Genomic DNA, 15,524 nt, shown 5'->3' with positions numbered 1-15,524 from the left:
CCTACATGCTTGCTCTCTTCCCCGCTGCGGAAACGCCGGCTGATAGCTGAAATGCCTGCTACTGGGGAAAAAGTCTGCCAATGCGAGGCCGAGGTCGAAAAGGGCTGTCTGGGGTGAGCCCTCAACGGCGGCCTGGCCCAATCGCTTTCGAGACATTGAAAATGGGGACTTGTCCACAACTGGGTTTGGGCTGAGCTGAATTGCCCAGTAGGGAACACCATGCTGACAATCCCGTCCAGATAGGCATGGCTCTCCCTGCATGACGACGCAGAGCATACGGTGTAGCGGGTCGAGTAAGATGGCTTCTCCGCTGAAAGTCTCGATACGGCAGTGACTGAAGCTTGACGCGCAGTAGCCAAGAGCTGAAGAGGCCGCTAGTAAATTGGCGAATGACAGTTGACGCATATCAGGATTTTGACTTGGAGCCAGCGGAAGTCGAATTCTATTTAACCACCCATCTCGCACTCTTGAGGTTGTCTCGTCTATGTTCTGCATCATAGAGTGTTACCAGCTCTTCTAATTTGTCCAAAATGTCTATGGATTCTCAACGCCCTCTGCAGAATGGCCATGCCAGGTCAGAGTCTGACAGGGCAGACGAAATCGCCAAGTTGAATGAGCAACTCACTAGTGCCATGTACCTGTCTGGTTTTCATGGCGATGCCCTCATTGGAGTAAGTTTTGCGGCGAGAATCTTGAACTACAGCGCTAACTTTCGACAGGATAAGCAGAAACTGAGCGTGGGCATCTTGAATGACCTCAAACGCATCTTTACATTCGACAATGCACCAGACATTATCGACATCATCGTCAAGCTCTTGACAGGGCGGCCTGTGGACGTAAGTACCTCTATCTCACCGGCAATCAGTACCTATGCTAATCAGAGACAGATGAAAACCGGAGCCAAGCTCGTTGCATCCATGTCAAATGACAGCAAACTCCGAGGAAAGCTCATCGAGGGTTCAGTCAAGACCAAATACGAGCGAATGCTGCACCCGCCTTTGACCTATCTTGGCTCAGCATTCAAGTACAGAACAGCCGATGGCAAGTTCAACAGTGCTCTGAACCCTCAGCTTGGTCAAGCTGGTGCCCCCTACGCCAAGACAGTTCCCTCCAAGACGCACCCCTTGGGTGCTTTGCCAGATCCCGCCGATCTCTTTGACCGTCTCATGGCTAGAGATGAGGGAGGCCGCAACAGTGGTTCTGGCCTGTCCAGCATGCTCATCTACCACGCCACTATCATCATCCACGACATCTTCCGCACAAATGATAGCGACAAGAACATTTCAGATACGTCCTCGTACCTGGATCTGTCGCCCTTGTACGGTTTCACGGATGAGATGCAGCGCAAGGTCCGTGACGACAAGTACAAGCTTGGCCTGCTTAAGCCCGATACCTTTGCCGAAGACAGACTCCTTCGACAGCCTCCTGGAGTGTGCATCTACCTGGTCATGTACAACCGCTACCACAACTACGTCGCCACTCAGCTTCGTCGCATCAACGAGAATGGGCGCTTCTCGGTGCCACACAAGTTCGAGGAGGCTCCTCTTGCTGGCTGTGCCAAGGAGTACGCCAAGGGTGAGCATGCGCCGACCAACGCGGAGCTGACCAAGTATACGGAGGCTTGGAAGAAACAAAAGTCTTCGGAAGAGAAGAAAAAGGCTTCTGAGCCTGAAGAGAAGACTAAGGACACTATTGAGTTTGAGAGACTGACCAAGGTACTTCGGGACAAGCTCGACGCTGCTCTCGGCGTCGCCCAGGCAGAGCAGACTGTTGATGCCTGGACCAAGGCTCACACAGATGCTTGGAACAAGCTCGATGACGACCTGTTCCACACTGCACGACTGTAAGTGTATATCTCTTTCTTACGCTCGCTCTGGCTGCTAATACTAGACGATAGAATCACTTGTGGCATGTACATCCAGATCTCGATCCATGACTACCTCCGCGCACTCATGGGCTTCCACAACTTCAACACCAACTTCACCTTGGATCCTCGCCTGGACATGAAGGACCACAAGAACGTGTCTCGCGGCCTGGGCAACCAAGTCACAGTTGAATTCAACCTGCTCTACCGATTCCACTGCGCCATCTCTCTCAAGGACGAGAAGTACGCCGAGGACTTTATGCAGCAGTACTTTGGCAAAGACGGCTCATGGAACGCCAAGGATCTGTCCCTTAAAGAGTTCATGGAGGAGATGGGCAAGGCTCGAGCGAGGGATGCGGGGATCCCACCCAAGGAGCCATGGGAGGAGACCTTTGGTCTTCCTCTGACCGAAGAGTTGTGCTTCAAGCGAAACAAGGTTACTGGACTGTTCAACGACCAACAGATGATTGACGAGCTGACAAAGGCTATGGATGATCCTATTTGTGAGTGTGCAGCTTTGGATTGTTGAATCTAGCTAACCCCTATAGCCAACTTTGGCCCCAGGAACGTTCCTAAGTGCCTGAAGGCTGTCGAGATCCTCGGCATCTTGCAAGCTCGTAAATGGTAAGCCTTGGACACCACCCGACTGAAATTTCCATTACTGACTTATCGACTTCAGGGAAATCGGCACGCTCAACGACTTCCGTGACTTCTTTGGCATGGAACGCCACAAGACCTTTGAGTCCATCACTCGTCACAAGGACGTTCAGGACGCTCTGAGGGATTTGTATGACCACCCCGACAAGGTGGAACTCTACCCAGGTGTCTTCTGCGAGTCTGACGGCAATATGGGCGCCGACCCTGGCCCGAGTGATGTCGACTCGGCCTTGTGGGCTGCCATTTTCTCGGATGCCATCACTCTGGTCCGATCTGACCGCTTCTACACTGTCGTAAGTCCAGTGCCTAGCCCACATTGATTTCACTCTACTCACCAATCCAGGACTGGAACACCAACTCGTTGACCAACTGGGGCATGAAGGAGGTCACACCCGACAACGACGTGCTCAAGAGCTCCATGTTCCACCGCCTGCTCCAGCGTGCATTCCCCGAGTGGTACCCCTACAACTCGATCCGCTTCTTCCATCCCTTCTACACGGCCCAGAAGAACGCCGAGCTCGCCAAGCAGCAGGGCTTTGCCGATGAGTTTGACATGCAGGTCAAGACTAAGGCGACCAACTGGTTGGGCAAGCCCACTGCGTTCGAGTACGACACCTCGGACTCGAACCCCAGACGTCCTTCGAAGCCTGTGTACTTGTTCAAGAAGTCAGAGATCAAGCAGATCCTGGAAGACCGCTCGGATAACATCGTTCACCCGGCCCGTCTTAGGCTGAAGGATTTCCCGGATGAGATTGCTGCTGTGCTGAAGCCTGGCCAAGGAGCCAGCGATAAGGATACAGTCTCAACGAACAACGCCACGCCTTCGGATCATGAGGCTATTGTCGGGTACCTGGTTGATCTTATGAGAGACATCATCAAGCGCGAGTTCATCATCATGGATAAGAACAAGGGAGTATATCAGCTTGACGTCATCCGAGAGTGAGTACCCTACCCACTGCATCAACATGGTATAATAATAACGACCGCTAGCTTCGCGATCCCCGTCGTCACCCGCTACGTCTCCGACTTCCTCGGCTTTGGTCATCTCGTCCGAAGTGACAAGAACGACAAAGCTCCGTACTCGGAGAACGAGGTCTACCAGCACATCACCAACTGCCAAGTCTTCCTATCTTACAACAGCGACGAGACCAAGCTTCTGAAGAGACGCAAGGCCTTCAAGGATTCTATGACCTTCCTCCTCAACCTGACCAAGAAGGGCAACATTTGCAACGCGGCTCGCTGGCCCCCTACGCGCTGGATCCGCAACGGACTGGGATTCATTGCTTCTTGTGGTAAATCCGGGTCAAATCCTATGGAGGCCCTTGGTTTCAAGGTGGCTCAAGAGGTTCTCAAGAATGAGAAGAACGCTGGCAGAGCTGCTGCTATCCTTCTTCTGACTGGTCTTGACAGCGCCTACAACACGGTCCTTGCAGTAAGTTACCCCCCATGATATTTCGTCAGCAAGGTAACTAACAACGCGTGACAGTTCACCTCTGTGATGGACACATTCCTTCGGGAGCTCTACGATGGAAAGCCAAGGCCCGGCTCTGGGGCCAAGCATCCCCGATGCGACTGGCTGGACATCCAGGATGTGGCCTTTGATGACAGTAAAGATGCTCATGACTTGGTCAAGAAAATCGTGCTCAAGGTGCAAAAGGCCAGCGTCAAGCTGCCCATCATCCGCAAAACGACCGAGCCTTTCACATACAAGAGCGCAGATGGTAAACTAGAGACCATCGCCACGGGCTCAACTGTTATCTGTGACATTGTAAGACAGCCAACCGACTCTTTTCTTCCTTTACTGACATGAGTCAAAACATAGAACAGGGCAGAGAAGGCCGACAAATCCGGCAACGATGAAGAAACGAGCTACCTTTCTTACTGCTCAAGCTTCTCCGAGGCATTCTACATCAAGTATCACCCCAAGCATGTCGCCGCTCTCAGTCTCGTCACCATGGTCAAGGTTCTCGCACAGCTCAAGAACCTGCGACGCGGTCACGATACACAGGGCATGAACAAGAAGATCAACATCGACGCGTCTTCAGAGGGCTACTCGAACTACATGGCTCCCATGCGCATGAGTGAGATCCAGATGAAGGTCGCAAAGATGGAGGATGGTGCTTCTGAGGAGGAAAAGAAAGAACTTTCTAGGCTTTTCAACGAACGGCCCATGAAGCCTGCCATGTCTACTTACCTAACGGCTGAGTGGGATGAGATGCTCCCCTTCCCGACCAGTAAGTCCCCTTGAATGCAAACAGAAGCAACGAAAAGACACTAATTACCCAATAGCATGGAAGCTTCGCTTCAACGGCTACGGCGTCTCAGACTACAGCAACGACGACTGGGCCGTGCTGAGAGTCTACAAGCTCCGAGACGACATCCAGCCCATGTACCAGCCCAAGGGTCCCAGCGATGTGGGCGGCTCCTTCGCCACTCCAGTGTGTGTCTGCGCAATCGCAGGAAAGCAATGCCACTGCAACGACAAGGACAAGAAGGAGAAGAAGGATGGGGAGGACCACGAGGACGGAGACTGCAAGAAGGTTGATCCGTCGGCTCCTCCTTGCGACCATCTCACCATCCACAAGCCGGCAACCTCGGGATGCAAGCTGGCTTGAAGAAGTTTCTTTTTGAGGCGTCACGAGCCTCCACTGATGACGAGGAACTCGCTTCATGTGAAATCGACGACAAGTCATAGGCTCGGTCCACGAGTTCAGCCGCGTTTTCTCCACTGGAGATCTCGCCCCCTCCAAGTTGCGGGGTGATTGAGTTGTGGCTTTGGTGTGGAGATTACTGTATCGGGCAAAGGTCGCCGCGGAGTCGTTTGCTGTTCTGTGATGAAGGTATGGTTGAGAAATGTATAAATGATATCTCAGTTCTATTGTAATGTAGCCATTAATCAAGTTTCTCTCACAACACACTCGACTTCATCTTCAAGCGGCTTTCTTTTTTCCCCTTCTCTGTACACTTCATCATGCCTCACGCACAAACCACCACCAAGACACCCACCATTGACAACGTCGAGTTGTACGTCAATGATGGGCTACTAGCTCCCAGCGAAGTCACCAAGCTTCGCGTTTCCTACCCCGATGAACCTCTTGAGGAGCTCTACCAACGCTACATCACAGAAGGTTATGTCTTTGTGAAAGGTCTCCTGCCACGAGAGGACGTCCTTGCCGCCCGTGAAGCCTACTTCACATCCATGGCACCTAGCGGAGTTCTCAAGCCTGGCACAAAGACCGTCGATGGTATCTTTGACGACTCTGCCGACCCAGCTGATTATCCCGGGATTGGAGCTGGCAGCTTCAAGAACTCGCGTCCAGGGGAGACGAACAAGGCTGAGATTTTCGTTGATGCAGCACTCAAGGCGCATACCGAGCCTTGGTACTCTGGATCTGAGGATGGAAGTGTCGGAGGATTCTGCAACCATCCAGCCTTGAAGGACTTTGTCGCTCGTCTCACCGGCTGGGGAGATGCTACTCTGGCAGTTCGTCGCACCCTGTTGCGCAACAACACACCTGGTAACAAGGCAATCGGTGTGCACTACGATCAGTCCTTCATGCGCTACGGCGAGCCTACAGCTATGACAGCCTGGGTGCCCATGGGCGATGTCAAGGTCGACGGCGGAGGTCTCATCTATCTCGAAGGGGGGGACAAGCTGGGTGCAGACATCGAGGAGGACTTTGCCCGCAAGGCAAAGGCTGCTGGAATGAACGACGAGGAGATGCGAAACGCCTTCAACTCCAACATGATGAGCACTGGCTTCTTGTCCGAGGGACCTGCCGACTTTGGCAGGACCTATGGGAAGAAGTGGCTTGTCAGCGAGTACGAGGCTGGAGATGTTGTTTTCCACACTCCTCACATGGTAAGTTTTGACAGACGTGAAACGAACAAGTACTCATAAAATGACCAGATTCACGCCTCTACTATCAACCATGACCCCAGCGGCCGCATTCGACTTGGTACGGATCTACGATTCGTCAACTCAAAGCGCCCTTGGGACACAGTAAGTCAAATCAGGTAATGGTTAGGGGACCAAGCTAACATGTTGAAAGCGATGGAACAAGGACTATGAGTTTGGTGACGGGCTGTAAGCTCTTTGCTGAAAACTTGAACATCTCCGGAACATCCCGGAGAGTTCAACAGGTGCAGTGATGTGCGCCATGGTTATAAATAGCGTCAAGATCGAATAGAAGATTACATTTTTGGTATTACTATCTTACAAGGGCTTCATCTCTTCTCAAAATTGTCCATTTCTTCCCACTCCTTCTCCAATGTGGCGATCAATCTCCTTGTCTTCCATTTTATAACATCATCTACCTTCTGTAGATATTGAACCGTGTGTGCTCTCTCGCAAGGTTGGCGAATGCAATAGCCGCCTGTCAGCCCTGTTAGCAAGACCATATGATGCAGTTGCCATAAGGTGAACCATACAGAGAGAAAGCATGTGTGCGGGCAAGTAGAAGGCGTTGAGGACATGCTCATTAGATAAGGCTAGCCCCATGAGAGTGCACAAGTAGGACGCGATTCGTTGCTGTCCAAGATCAGTAACCCCTAAATGCACTCGATGGGACACGGATCCTACCTCCCAGTCGTGTCTAAGCCTGGCAGCATGGTACCCGATATTGGGGCTGACCGTGTTGCATTTGTGCAAGCATATAATGGCTTTCGCAGCATAGTAGTATTGCATGGCAACAACTGTATATCTTGTTAGTCAGGGGAAACGGTGGCAAAGATCAAGACCCACCAGGAACAGAAGCAGCGATACAAACAACGGGAAATGGACTGTCCTCCTTCAAGTTTGCCGGCTTGTAGTATATGGGCTTGAACGAGACAGGCTTCATTTCGTACCACTGGTTAACCTCCATTTCAACAAGTTCCCATGGCCCAGGCGAGACGCCAACTGCTTGCTTCTCAGAATCATTCAGTGGAAATAATAGCTTCATCATCTTGGCAAACAAGTAGACGGCCCGATTGGCATACGCAGAGTCGTCAGTTCTCCGAAAGACGGTGGATCGCTCAAAGTTCTCCAGACATATCTCAACAGGTTCTCTACGAACCAGGTACACATAGATGGTCTGCCTGAGGTGCACCCAGCTTGCAGCCTCAGCCAGGCCGCCTTGAGTAACGAAGCGCGCAACAGCCTCGTGATTTAGGAGGTTTCGAGTTCCGCTGAGGTGGTGGTAATCCAAGTCGGACTCGTTGTCGTACTCTTCATACAGCCGCGCGATGACGACAGCAGTCAGAAGTTTAGAGTCCCATGTTTCCGGTGGTCGCGCAAAGGCTTCGATGAGTAACTCGATGCATCGGTTGTGATAGTATGTCCCTTCAAGATCGGACTCCGAGTTTGAGCATCGAGCGTCGTAGCGGCTTGCAAGGGCAAGTAGGCCATTCATAATCATGGGTTCTTGAAACGCCAGACGTGGTACTTCGAGTGTAAAGTGTCTGGCATCGTCACAGGCATCTGACTGTACAATGTGAGTATTGGTAGGTCTCTTCCAAGCACCTGGTACTTACAGAAGGAGCCAACTTGTGTATATAAGTTATGAACAAGAATGCTTGCCTCTCAGTGAATCCATACGTATCTTCTGGGTTGATACTCTGGACTCCTGAGCTATGAGCTGAAGAAGGTGTTTCTGGGGGGGGTAGTTGCGACGGAGGCGAGTCGCCTAGGATGTAAGGGATCGAGGAAACGGGGTGGTTCAGGGGTTGTTGGAGGGGTAAGAGACGGGTGCTACCGGATGATGGAGCCTCGTAAGGTGAGGCAATACCTTCACCATGGCTCGTCAATGGACCCCCAAACTCGGAGTTCTCGGGGTAGCATTGGGGAGAAGCAATATGTCTTAGGTTATCCGATCCCTGGTCTTGTTCTAATCCCCCTTGCCCTGAGCTGGATTCGTTATCTTGGTGTCTCGGAGCTACCTCTAGGACAGAACTCCCCGAGTTCAGTGGCGAACGGAGAGAATTGCCGCTTGTTGGGGAGTTGGACCGAACTGGATCGACGGACGTGTTGGGCGACTCGGACAACTCGCCGTCGATGCCTTGAGGTGTCACAAAGGAGACTAGACAAGATCAACAGAAATTCTACAAGTACTTCAGCCATCTCAACCTACTAGTAGATGGCACTCTGGTCCATGTCCTCGGCTGTTCGGCCACCTCCCGATGTTCTCGAGTATAACTGTGCTTGAACTGAATGTCATTCTCAAAGCGACACTCCCGCCCCGATTCAGCACATGCGCCACACTGAGACGCTCCCGGCCGAACAACGCATTTCCTATGCCGCCTTCGACAGGCGTTGCAGCATCCTCCTCGCTTCATCCAGTCGTCTTGTTGATAGGAAAATTGGGTATGAAGGTATCACAAGGTAGGGAGGAGGGGGCGAATGAGAGAGGTAAAAGACCCCGCGGGGAATATATCCTTGTTGGGTCTAGTTTCTCGGAAGAGGGAAAGCCCGCTGATCCAATTACGTGGGGATAGATGATCATGCTGGTGGCCCCTGTCACGCAGATGAAGGGTTAATCTCGTCTCCAGGTTTTATGAACGAGTCTGTGCATGTTAAACGTGCATCTCTATAAGCTGAATGGGCCTTGCTCATTACTGAATAGACTTGATAGACAATATGCCGCAATGCTGACTTGAATGGTGGATTGTGCTCGTTTGGCTAACCGGGATTAAAGAACCCACGGGCCACACCATCTTCCAAGGCCAGTTATTGCTTCCCTTTGCAAGACTCATTTCTGTATCGGCCGAGTTCAAGGCGATAGATCTGATAGCAGCTGAGACATTATCTATCAAGTCCTCCCTTGGCCTGTCTGATACCAGAGCGCGCCCTCGGATTAATTCTCGGGAAACACGACCCGGGTCATGGCCGGCTAAACGGTTAAAATGCTCATCCATGACGAAAGCCTTATCCTTTCCTATTTAGACGAAAATATTACCCATATTTGACTCGGCCCAACCCGTGTCAACTTCAACGTTGTCCGCGGATTCACCGCTAAACTAAACTCTGCAACCTAACAAGACTCGACTTAATCATGTCAACGACGGTAACAGAGACTCAAAATGAGTCCATTGAGCTCAGCAATCTCGAACATCGCGCAGATAGCGACAGGAAGGGAGGCGTTGAGGAGCTCGCGCAACGCCCCACAGCCTCAGATGATGTCCCGCCTCCCAATGCCCAGGCAGAGATAGAGAGATGGAATCATCCAAGGAGCAACACTGCAAGGCTGGCCTTTGCATTCGTTTCCTTTATCATTGCTGGCATGAACGACGCGGCCGTCGGTGTACGTATTCCCCCCACACACAATTGCTCATCGGACTGGGGAAAGCTGACATGAATCCTTCGAACAGGCCTTGATTCCATATGTGAGTTTTTTCGTCGCTCTCGACTTGACGTCTGCCATATTCTAATATAATACAGCTGGAAGAATACTATGACCTCACCTATACCGTCGTCTCCCTAATCTTCCTGACGCCATTCGCCGGCTACTCGGTCGCCGCCTTCACCAATGCCCGGATTCACGTCAAGTTTGGCCAGCGAGGCGTGGCAATCATGGCTCCCATCTGCCACATCATCACCTTTGTTGCTCTGGCAGTGCACCCTCCGTACCCTGTCCTAGTTGTGTGCAACATGGTCAGCGGCTTCGGCAATGGGTTGACCGACGCATGCTTCTGTGCGTGGATTGGTAAAATGGACAAGGCAAACTCAGTCCAAGGTTTCTTGCACTCTTGTTACTCTCTGGGCGCTCTCTTTGCGCCTTTGATTGCTACGTCAATGGTTGATACGGCTAAGTTGCCGTGGTATACCTACTACTACGTCATGGTAAGAATTTATGCTGCCATCCTTACATGAACAGGCTAACGATGCGGCATGTAGATTGGCATCTCAGTTGCCGAACTGGTCGGTCTGACCGTCACTTTCTGGCACAAGACCGGCGAGGTATACCGAGCTGAGCATGTTCGTGAGAACGATTCGGGTGGTGCTGGCACTCGTGAGGCTCTCAAGTCCAAGGTGACATGGCTTTGCTCACTCTTTTTCTTTGCCTACATGGGCGTTGAAGGTATGTATCCTTGAATCCTCTGTAAATCTCGTGTGCAGCTCTCTAAGAAAACTTCCAGTTGGTCTCGGTGGCTGGGTTGTCACTTTCATGCTGCGCGTGCGCAAGGCCTCAGCCCTTGCATCCGGTGCCTCTAGTTCGGGCTTCTGGGCCGGCATGGCCTGTGGTCGCGCCTTTCTCGGTTTCGTCACAGAGCGATACGGCGAACGACTCTGCCTTTCGATTTATCTTGCAATCTCGGTTGGCCTTCAGCTGGTATTCTGGCTCGTCCCGCAGTTCATCGTCTCAGCAGTTGCAGTCGCTTTCCTCGGCTTCTTCCTGGGTCCCATGTTTCCTGGAGCCGTTATGATGACAGCAAAACTACTGCCCGCAAAGATTCATGTCTCTGCTATAGGATTTGCCATGGCCATTGGCGGAACGGGCGGTACAGTCTTTCCTTTTGCCATTGGTGCGATTGCCCAGAGCAAAGGTGTTCAGGTCTTGCAGCCCATCATCCTGGCTCTCATTGTTGTGGTAACGGGAGTCTGGCTGAGTTTTCCACGGATTCCGAAGAAGGATTGAAAAGAGAGGCTTAAAAAGGCTGCATAGCGAAAGGAGCTTCGTACGGTTCAGGGTAGACACCGCAATGGGTCTACTCGCCATATAGTTTCACTTTCGGGGGCGGTTGGCAATTCGAGGCAGGGGTTTAACCGGAAGGAGTCTTTTTTTACTCGTGGATACCTATTCATAAAATGTCACTGTGGAATAGAAAAAACGACAAGGTTGTTTCCGGATGAGCAGTACTGTGTATATTAAAACCGGCGTTTCTCACTCTTGAACACTTTCCTCTCTACGCCAACTCCTAAACGTATATCAGATGAATAACCAGATTTTTAGCACTATAATCGCATCAAGAATACATGTTACATAACATCGTCCTTCTATTGTTTCTTGCTTCTCATACATGGACAGCTCTCCGATCTCCCACACCAACATCATATGTAGAATCATGCTTATTCAACGTATTTGACTCACGTATCGAACCTGGAGCAATGTGACTTACTCAATTACTCGTAGATAGTCGCATTTAAAAAGTTTAAAAGATCACCAACCTTCTACAATTCGCTTCATCCCCCGGAATTACCATTCCCTTTATATCGGGTAGAACCCCGATCCCAATGCCACCCCCACAATCTGGGGGTGGATCATGCCAAGCGCAAAGACCAATCATCAACGTAACAACTCCCGAGATTTTCGGCCAAACTTGCCATTTCCAGCCTTCGGAATTCTCAACTGCGAGTTCCATCGGCGGAATCTCCGTATACCTCGACTCTCATTGGACTCTGCAGTTACTTATTATTACGGCTGACCGACTCTCATTGCTTCTTCCTCATTCATCCATTTCCCTTTGCCCGTCCCCATTTCTCACAGCCCTTCACAATGTCCAAGCCAATCGTTCTTCAGCTCGGCGACGATATCCGCTGGAACCATGAGCTCTACGACGAGTTCAAGTCCCAGTTCGAGATCCGCCGGTCTTACAGCATGCCCCGGGCCGAGTTCATCCAGGCGCTCAAGACAAAGGCCTTTGGTGACTTTTTTGCCATCTACCGCCCCTTCTGGAACACGGGAGGCGAGATGGGTAACTGGGATGACGAATTGATCTCATTATTACCTTCGTCCTGCAAGATCTACGCCAGCGCTGGTGCTGGCTTTGACTGGGTTGACACGGCCCGTCTCGCAAAGCAAGGTATGTTTATGTCTCAAGACAAGCAATAACAGCTACTCATATTGTCTCAGGCGTCACATACTGCAACGCTGCTGCAGCTTGCACAGAGTCAGTAGCCGATGCAGCAATCTGGCTCATCATCTCCGTCTTTCGACAACTGAGCTGGTCCAGCATCGCAGCTCGCTCGGGCGACAAGGATCAGTTTATCGACGCAAACCGAAATCTGGCCCCCATCTCTCGAAACCCCAGCGGTTTCAGCCTCGGCATCATTGGCTTCGGTCGCATTGGCCGACGCATCGCCGAGAAGGCCTACAAGGCTCTCGACATGAAGATCCTGTACAACGATGTTGTTCAAATGCCCAAGGAGGTTGAGGAACCTCTTGGTGCTGTCTTCCACAAGTCTGCCGACACTCTTCTCGCCGAGGCAGACTGTGTTTTGGTCGCCACACCATTCGCCGGAGAAGCTCTGCTCAACAAGGAGGGTCTGGCCAAGATGAAGAAGGGAGCCAAACTTGTCAACATTGCCCGAGGCAAGCTCATTAACGAGGCCGACCTCGTCGCCGCCCTTGAGAGTGGTCACTTATCAGCTGCTGGTCTTGACGTGTTTGAGAATGAGCCTCACATCAGCCCTCAGCTAGTCAAGATGAAGAACGTCGAGCTTCTGTCACACAACGCCGGTGCTTCACTGGATTCGCATATTGGTTTCGAGAAGCTGGGAATGGAGAACATTATTTCTTTCAACAAGACTGGAAAGGCGATTTCACCGGTCAACGCTCATCTGATTAAGCAAAGCAAGCTGTAGATTTAGTTATTTGATGTACAACAAAAGGGATAGGCATGAACACATGGATCAATAAAGTAACATCTTTTTCGCAATATTGGACATTTTCAACTGCCCACCGATCATTTTTCTGTTCATCAATATTTAATACCTAAACTCAAACCAGCATCCAGCCTACGAAGCCATCTAGAGAACCACAGCAGTGAAACACCATGCTGACAGAACCACTTTACTCAGCCTCAGTCTTTCTTCACAACACTGAGTGTCACAACTCCATCTCAGGTGAGAATCCTTCAGAGATAATCTGATGAATCCTTCAACAAGGTAGTCGCCCAGTGGCTCCAGACTGAAACGACTCGAGTCGCCCTACAGCCCAAGAAACGAGCGATGCTGCTTACTTGGGTGATCTTATCCACTGTTTCAGGCACCCATAATATCAAGCTATATCATGCGCAGCAGCAAAACCAAGCTGGTCAATGCATCCACTGACGAGCCATCTCAAAACGGAAGGTCATCCATAAGGCTGCGTCGCGGATCCATCAGATAAATTCGGCCCGGCTCAAACAGGCCACGGGTTGAGATGAAAGGAGCAGGGGCTGGCGTTTAAAGGTTGCCTGCGAACAGTTGGTTCCGCAAGGGAACCCTTGTATGAGAAATGTGTCAGCTTCAGAAACTGCAGCGAATCGATTCCTGTCATTGCCCCTGCTGGAATGTGTCGATCGAGCTTGGGCCAATCCTTGTTTCATCCTTCTCCTCAGCTAGATTATCAGAGGTTTCCAAGATCCTGGTTACATGCCCACTCTCGAACGTTTCCGGTTATAATCCCTGAGAATATCATCGGGGACAAAACGTAGCATGGAATGCGAATGGTCCGTTTGAAACAGTTCTGCTTTCGGGGCTGGGTATATAGTCCTGCGTAGCATAATGGTTGATTGAGCTCTGTAGTTTCTTCATTTCTTGTACTTTGTGCGTTTCTTTACCTTTTCTTCATTCATTCATTTCTTCAGTCGTTCTCTACGAGAATGCGTCCATTCTTTGTTTTGGCTGCCCTCTTGGGCACTGCCCTTGCCGCTCCTTTCCAAACCTCGCCCATCTTTCGGCGCCATGAACTCACTCCCAAGGGCTTCATCAAAGTCAACCCCGGAGGTGCAAAAGATGTCTCTATGACCGATGAGAATATGCTCAATGGAACATATCCCAAGAATAAAACTCATTCCCTGACACACCGCGCTGCTGAACCCGCGTCCTTGCCCCTTAAGCTTGTCAACAACTTTTCCGGCGGAAACGTCAGGGCGTACATCTCGGGCTTGGATTCTGATGGGACGGTTGTTTTTATCGGTGCTGATGGAGGCCTTGTCTATCCTCGCTCTGGAGGCTCTAAGATTCCCGTGGAGATCACAGATAATATTGCTATCCCTCTGCCGCCTCATGGTGAGACGCTCGACTTTACCATTCCCATCTCGATGAGCTCCGGCCGCATATACTTTGCAGATGACGATCTGCACTTCTTCATGGTTGACATTGGAAACGGCGATGGCTTGGTTCAACCCTCCACAAACAACTTGCAAGATCCCAGCGCGGGCGTCAACTGGGGATTTGTAGAGCTCACTTATACCAACGGCGTGCTCTATGCCAACATTAGCTACGTGGACTTTGTCGGTATTGTCCTTGGTATGATGCTCTCTTTGACAGACGGAAGCACTCAGACCACTGCTGGTCTTGTTGCCGACGCTGCTTCCAAGATCTGCGACGACATGGTCAAGCAGAAGGACGCCGACGGCCGAGCCTGGACTTTTCTGTGCATCGCCAATGCTCTTGGAGATCCGATCCGCGTCATATCACCTGGAAATCAATACGATCTGGAGCCCATCACTTTCGAAGATTACTGGACTTCCTACGTCGACGAGGTCTGGAACAAGTACTCGACTCAAGCCCTCACGATCAATACCCAGACCGAAGCTGGAAGTGTCAGCTGCCGAGTCTCGGGTGAAGAACTCGTCTGCGATGGCGACAACCGCGGATACGCTAAGCCCAACACCAAGGATATCTGGGGTTGCAACAGCGGTCCCTTTGCGATCATCGAGGGCGACAATGCCATTCACACTGCCGTTGTCCCTCGACTCTGTGCCGCCTTTGTTCGCTCCACCCTCTTGGTGGAGGGTGGTGATGTGCAACCCAGCCTAGGAGCGGACTCTTACTACAAGAACGATCCAACAAACCACTACAGCCGCATCGTCCACTCCTACGAGGTCGACGGCAGAGGATACGCCTTCCCTTACGATGACGTTAATCCAGATGGCAACGAGAACGCTTCTGGTGTTGTCTCGGGTACACCTAACACTTTGACCATCTACGTTGGTGCTCCGCCATCTTAAGTGAGGGGAACAAAGAAACGCATTTTCATGACTTTTGGGGACTGTTACATCTTCTTGGTTCGTTCGATACTTCTTGGATTGCTGGATC

At 51.3% G+C, this 15,524-nt stretch overlaps 5 protein-coding genes and 1 pseudogene across 6 annotated transcripts, besides 1 other annotated feature; 5 read left to right on the top strand and 1 right to left on the bottom strand.

Moving 5' to 3' along the window:
• Positions 1-530: 530 nt before the first annotated feature.
• On the top strand, positions 531-5,136 carry NCS54_00864800 (Hypothetical protein; the record flags this gene model as incomplete). Its single annotated transcript, XM_053154025.1, has 10 exons — positions 531-671; positions 720-1,843; positions 1,898-2,367; positions 2,413-2,488; positions 2,544-2,814; positions 2,865-3,460; positions 3,512-3,953; positions 4,008-4,289; positions 4,344-4,755; positions 4,811-5,136. The coding sequence occupies 10 exons, from the start codon at positions 531-533 to the stop codon at positions 5,134-5,136; spliced, it is 4,140 nt and encodes a 1,379-aa protein (XP_053010000.1).
• A 356-nt stretch (positions 5,137-5,492) lies between these two features.
• Positions 5,493-6,612, top strand: NCS54_00864700 (Hypothetical protein; the record flags this gene model as incomplete). Its single annotated transcript, XM_053154024.1, has 3 exons — positions 5,493-6,383; positions 6,432-6,524; positions 6,574-6,612. The coding sequence occupies 3 exons, from the start codon at positions 5,493-5,495 to the stop codon at positions 6,610-6,612; spliced, it is 1,023 nt and encodes a 340-aa protein (XP_053009999.1).
• Positions 6,613-6,748: 136 nt separating this feature from the next.
• Positions 6,749-8,578, bottom strand: NCS54_00864600 (annotated as a pseudogene). The gene is made up of 4 exons: positions 8,036-8,578; positions 7,266-7,986; positions 6,953-7,216; positions 6,749-6,897 (listed from the first exon to the last, which is right to left on the bottom strand).
• Positions 6,749-8,578: a sequence feature.
• A 974-nt stretch (positions 8,579-9,552) lies between these two features.
• NCS54_00864500 (Hypothetical protein) lies at positions 9,553-11,136 on the top strand (the record flags this gene model as incomplete). Its single annotated transcript, XM_053154023.1, has 5 exons — positions 9,553-9,801; positions 9,869-9,883; positions 9,939-10,340; positions 10,395-10,578; positions 10,637-11,136. 5 exons carry the CDS (start codon positions 9,553-9,555, stop codon positions 11,134-11,136), a joined length of 1,350 nt encoding a protein of 449 aa, XP_053009998.1.
• An 858-nt stretch (positions 11,137-11,994) lies between these two features.
• Positions 11,995-13,082, top strand: NCS54_00864400 (Hypothetical protein; the record flags this gene model as incomplete). Its single annotated transcript, XM_053154022.1, has 2 exons — positions 11,995-12,301; positions 12,352-13,082. The coding sequence occupies 2 exons, from the start codon at positions 11,995-11,997 to the stop codon at positions 13,080-13,082; spliced, it is 1,038 nt and encodes a 345-aa protein (XP_053009997.1).
• Positions 13,083-14,083: 1,001 nt separating this feature from the next.
• NCS54_00864300 (Glyco-hydro-64 domain-containing protein) lies at positions 14,084-15,436 on the top strand (the record flags this gene model as incomplete). The annotated part of the gene is made up of 1 exon (XM_053154021.1): positions 14,084-15,436. The coding sequence occupies one exon, from the start codon at positions 14,084-14,086 to the stop codon at positions 15,434-15,436; it is 1,353 nt and encodes a 450-aa protein (XP_053009996.1).
• Between the last annotated feature and the right edge of the window lie 88 nt (positions 15,437-15,524).

Source organism: Fusarium falciforme, chromosome 6 (assembly GCF_026873545.1).
Source record: "Fusarium falciforme chromosome 6, complete sequence".
Taxonomy (NCBI): Eukaryota; Fungi; Ascomycota; class Sordariomycetes; order Hypocreales; family Nectriaceae; genus Fusarium; species Fusarium falciforme.
The sequence above is the reverse complement of the archived record's forward strand: the minus strand, read 5'-3'. Positions and strand labels throughout refer to the sequence as shown.